Source organism: Merops nubicus, unplaced genomic scaffold (genome assembly GCF_000691845.1).
Source record: "Merops nubicus isolate BGI_N331 unplaced genomic scaffold, ASM69184v1 scaffold2148, whole genome shotgun sequence".
NCBI lineage: Eukaryota > Metazoa > Chordata > Aves > Coraciiformes > Meropidae > Merops > Merops nubicus.
The window spans coordinates 12,665-18,061 of record NW_008626115.1 but is presented as its reverse complement, the minus strand read 5'-3'; the positions used below and the strand labels follow the sequence as shown (position 1 = coordinate 18,061).

Here is a 5,397-nt window from a genome sequence, read left to right as displayed (position 1 = left end):
CTTTGCCGCTCTTTCCCACAGCATAATCCCAGAAAAACTGGCTGCTCATGGTTTGAATGGGCATACCCTTTACTGGGTAAAAAAAAATGGCTGGATGGCCAAGCACAAAGAGTGGTGGTGAATGGAGTTAAATCCAGTTGGTGGCCTGTCAGAAGTGGTGTTTCCCAGGGGTCAGGACTGGGGCCTGTTCTGTTCAATACCTTTATCAATGATCTGGGTGAGAGGATCAAGTGCACCCTCAGTATGTTTGTGGATGATTTAAAGCTGGTTGGGAGCATAGATAAGCTTGAGGGTAGGAAGGCTCTTCAGAAGGATCTAGCCAAGCTGGATCAATGGGTCTGAGGCCACTTGTATGAGGCTCAGTAACGCCAAATGCCAGGTCCTGCACTTCGGTCACAAGCAGCCCAGGCAATGCTAGAGGCCTGGGGAAGAGTGGCTAGAAAGTGCCTGGCAGAAAAGGACCTCGGGGTGCCGATTGACAGCCAGCTGAACATGAGCCAGCATGTGCCCAGGTGGCCAAGAAGGCCAACAGAGTCCTGGCTTGTACCAGCACCAGTGATAATGGCTGGACTCGACCTTAAAGGCCTTTTCCAGCTGAAGTGATTCTATGGTTCTATAAGTTGTGATTTTTAAGTGTCTTGAAATTGCCTGTAAAGCAGACGACTTGAAGGTGATAACCCAACTTCTGTTTAAGAAGGGTCCCGTGGAAATTGCCAGAGTACGAATTCCAATGTCACAGAAAATATGAGGTATAGTGGGAAGTGGGAAAAAAAGAACTTGTGGACACAATTAATTAAACTTACCGAAGAAGTGTTAAAACAGCTTTTTAAAGTGAAGTCATGCTTTTAAAAGTACGATATGTTTTGCTGTTCTTCGAGAAAAGTGACATATGTGTAAGCAGATATAGCTGATTTTAAAAAGTTACTTGAATTTACAAAGTGTTTTCTTTGGAAGATGGAAGACAAAGAGAGGAGTGGAGTAAACACTTACCACAACAGTGGAAGAGTGTCATTAAAATTCCACAGGGACTTCTGCTGTGTGCCATATTTTTAAGTGACTCAGACTGGGGTCACAAGCTTAAAAGCTTTATTGCCGATACAGATTTATTACAGTGGGATGGACTGAAAACTGTCACTATCCCACTTTTCCCTAGAAAGCAGTTTTGCGGGAGGACCTGGGGTCCGAGTGGACCCCCAGCTGAACACAAGCCAGCAGCAGGCCCTCGCCACAGAGGCGGCTATGGGTGTCCTGGGCTGCCTGAGGAGGAGTGTTCCCAGCAGCTGAGGGAGGAGATCCTTCCCCTCTGCTCAGCACTGGTGCAGCCATACCTGGAGTACCGAGCCCAGCCCTGGGCTCCTCAGTACAGGAGAGACATAGATGCTGTGGAGAGAGTCCAACAGAGGGCTGCAAAGATGAAGAAGGGACTGGAGCATCCTCCCTGTGAGGAGCAGCTGAGAGAGCTGGAACTGTTTAGCCTGGAGAAGGCAGCTCAGGGGGGATCTCATCAGTATGCACAAATATCTCAAGGCGTGGTGTAAAGAGGATAGAGGCAGACTCTTTTCAGTGGTGCCCAGTGACACGACAAGAGGCAACAGACACAAACTGGAACACAGGAGGTACCTTCCATCAGGAAGCAATTTGCACCGTGAGGATGTTTGAGCACTGGCACAGGTTGCGCAGGGAGGCTGTGGAATCTCCACTCCGGGAGATACGCAAAAGCTCTCTGGACATAGTCCTGGGCAACCTGCTTGAGCAGGGGTAGGACCCCATCATACACTGCTCTGTCCTTCCAACCTCAGCCATTTTGCAATTCCATGATTTCCTCTGCAGCCAAGTCAATAGGCTGCAAAACAGCAAGTATAATTCAAAACAGATGAAGATGAAGCAATGTAGAGGGGAAAAGGGAAATTAGAGTATTTGTCCTGGTTTGGCTCGGATAGGGTTGGTCTTCCCCTGCAGTCGGGTGGGAGCTCTAGCCAGGCAGACAGCCGGACCAGCCGGGGGTTATTCGCTGCCATGCTGACCCCATGCCCACAGCAGCAGGGCTGGGCCGGGGCCAGGGGCGGGTTCCAGGACGGGGGCTTCTGGGTCCAGGGGGTGCATCCAGAGCCCATGCAGAGATCTCCATCCTTGTACCCTTTGTTATGTATTGTCATACCTATTGTTACTGCTGTTGTTTACTGTTCCTTCTGCACTGTTGTATTACACTCTCCTCATCTCAGCCCATGAGGGTTTGTATTTTTCTCCTGTGTCTCCATCTCAGTTGGGGGGGTGGGGGATGAGTGAGCGGCCACGTGGTGCCTGGGGCACCACACAGTATTGTAACAAAAACTACTGTGAAAAACGTCTTCTCAGCAAACATCAACATCAAATAGCAAACTTAATTTTTGGAATTATTAGCAGATTCCTAGAGAACATAACAAGAAACATCATCAATCTTACCAAACTCAGTTAGTCCTGCCACCTCATAAATTAAAGCTTAATTTACATCTCAAATGCTGTGTAAAATTTTGATTTTTTTTTTTCATTCAGTTGTGGCCTTCTTGATGGGAAAAGAGTTTTGAACAAGAGAAACAGGGATTACTAAGTTTTTTGAACAGATTCAGTCCAAAATATCTAAGACCAAACCTCTTCCACATGGAAGAGAGATACTGAAGGAAAGACAATGTCTCAAATCTTCAAAGTTGAATGAGGGTTGATCTCCCATAAAGGCAGTAAGGGCAAATGAAGCTATCAGGAAGCATTTAAAACCTCCCCCATACCCCCAAACCCATATTAAAGCAAGTAGTTCTTCACATAATTCTAGCTCCAGACTTTATAGAGAGTATCCAATTAAGGCTCTTGACCATGATGACACAGAATCCTGTGGATGCTAAGTCTTTACATGTGTCCAAAGGATGATTCAACAAATTCACACACAAAGAAATTTGCTCGGCTTAAAACGCAAGTCAAAAGTATCACTCTGTACTTGCCCTGTGTTGTGGTTTGAGACTTGGAATGGGGTCGTGACCTTCCAGCAACTGGGAGGACCCCGGGTGGGTGTGAAACCATTGTATTCCCTCCCCTTCCCACACACACTCTGATAAGAGGCAGCGAGTTGGTTCTTATTTCACTCCTGCCTTGGAGCTCGGAGAGGAAAGTTCTCCTTTCACTCCGTGGGACCCTGGAACCATTTCTGAGGGTTTTGTATCGTTTGTATTATTCCCCTAATCTTTGTATATAATATTTTCCTTACCTCCCTTTTTCGTTTTCTGTTCCTTGTTGAACAATATACTTCATTTTTTTTTTTTTTTTTAAAGTCGCTCTCTCTCTCTCGAGGCGGGGGGGGAAGAGGCGAGTACATAGTTCTGTTCTGTGTGGGTCCTGCCCTGAACCCCTTTTTACACGGAACCAGGACACCCTGTTCTGCCAACGTCACACATTTTTGGTCTGACTTTCTACAGCAACTGTTACACCATCCCAGCAATGCAGTGGCAGGAAAACATTCATACCACTGCATCATAAAAGGAATTTATGATAAAAATGGTAAAAATTCTACTCATTGCAGTCTTCAAATGCAAATACAACAGTTTATCAGCTGGAGGGAGCCAGAGCAGAGGATTCAACATTTTCTACTCCTACTTTTGAAGATCTCTTTCAAAATCCATTCTTTAAGAAGAGTGTGGTTTCCCAGTTATCGTATGGGTCTAGCCAAATTTTAACTCTAACCTTTCAGGAAATCGCTAGAACTTGCAATGTACACATTACCTCTGCACTCACCTGCAGGTTTCACCTCTGAAAAAAACGTTCCAACTTTTTTCCCTTCCACAATATCTGTGATGACATGGCCTGAGATCTTTGGGTGGGTTCCATTTGCAATCACTACAGAGGTGCCTCCTTGGAGGGCCCACAGTGCTGCTTTCACCTGCAGTGAAGGATACAGCCAGTTCCAGGAAATTCACATTACTTGAATCACCACCCTCAGCAAGACTTCTTGCACAACTTTGATCTCCAGATTGATAACCCACCCTTTCAAAGAGCATTCAAAGCACTTCAGGAATTTCCATAACATATCATTGAACAAGATCATGTATTTACACTTAATCTTCCCTTCCTTAGGTAGCTGCCACTTTATAAGCATACTTCAAATTTTCCCGAGAGTCTGCTTTTTTCAAGATTTCTGCAAGGGCATTTTGGTCATATATTCTTTTTCACCATTACCTTATGTTGCAAGTTCTTCACATTGTTTGAAAAACCCCAACTTTCTTTTTTGAAAAGATTCTGTTGCCAATATCCCTGACATTGACCAGCCATCAATAATTAATCCACTTCAAGTGACTGCGTGATATTACTCGTACAGTGAAGCACTGTTCTTGCTCAAGCCCTAGCCATTACCATATAGCATTAAAATATTATCCAATCCTTTTAGTTACCTGCACTACTCCCCTGAAGTTTGATCAGCCTTCTCTTTTTGACTCAGCACTCCTCGTGGGTCTGGTTAAGATGTATTCTCATTGTTTATAACCCTTTGGCAAAGCTGTGAAGTTTGCTTAGGACTAATCAGTACATGGGGATTTCAAAGAACCCATGTACTGATTAGTCCTAAGAGTCCCAGGTGTCTTCTTTCCACACACCTGAGCCACTGTTTAGGGCACCACAGTATGATTTTTCTAAAATTTCCCCCTCTCCAATATTTCACTGGTTCGTGCCAAAATACAAAAACACAAACCCAAATCCCAGCTGTTACCTGTGGAAGAGGTACTGTCTGTGGTCTCCTTCATTCCTTTTCCCAGTGAAGGTATGGGCAGCATTATCTCACCACTATAATTAATTGTGTCATTTATTTTACTTCAAAAACTTCTCTGCTTTCACAGTTCTACGTTTTCCTAATATGGTTCCACAATGAGGTATTACAACCCATATTCACTGGGAGACACCGCCTGTCAGATATGCTTATCACATCAAACTTGACTACAAGACTACCAACTCCTCCATTTTTGCTCAGATTTCACGCTGATAATCAAGATTTTTAGTTCCACCTACCATCTCTTTATTCTATTATTGATACAGTTTTCCAAATACATCACCCAATTCTCAGCTGTAACAACTAAGTATTGAGATTTGCAACCACATGACTTAAGACTTCGTGATACCAAGCACCTCTAAAAGATTATTATTTTTTCAATATAAGTACTTTCTGACCTTGGCAGGTTTCCCCTCAGTACCTGGAATTGTTTAAACTATTCCAGAAGTCAGATCAAGGCAAAGTTGTTTCTAAATAAGCTCTGTCCATCACATAGTTACAACAGAACAGTCAAATGCCTCTTCCTTTTGCCACTTTCCAGTCCATGCCCTAATACTGAAGCATGCCTTACCTGAGTCTTCAGAAAAGGAAATAACTGGTGAAGAATTTCACTT

At 44.2% G+C, this 5,397-nt stretch overlaps 1 protein-coding gene across 1 annotated transcript in view; it reads right to left on the bottom strand.

The window, feature by feature from the left end:
• Window positions 1–5,397, bottom strand: part of ALDH18A1 (aldehyde dehydrogenase 18 family, member A1) — a gene marked incomplete at its 3' end in the record, with an annotated part of 24,206 nt that overhangs the window by 9,112 nt on the left and 9,697 nt on the right. The window contains exon 8 of the mRNA XM_008945872.1: window positions 3,760–3,904. Coding sequence (XP_008944120.1) covers window positions 3,760–3,904 — 145 coding nt within the window. The remainder of the gene's footprint in view (window positions 1–3,759; window positions 3,905–5,397) is intronic.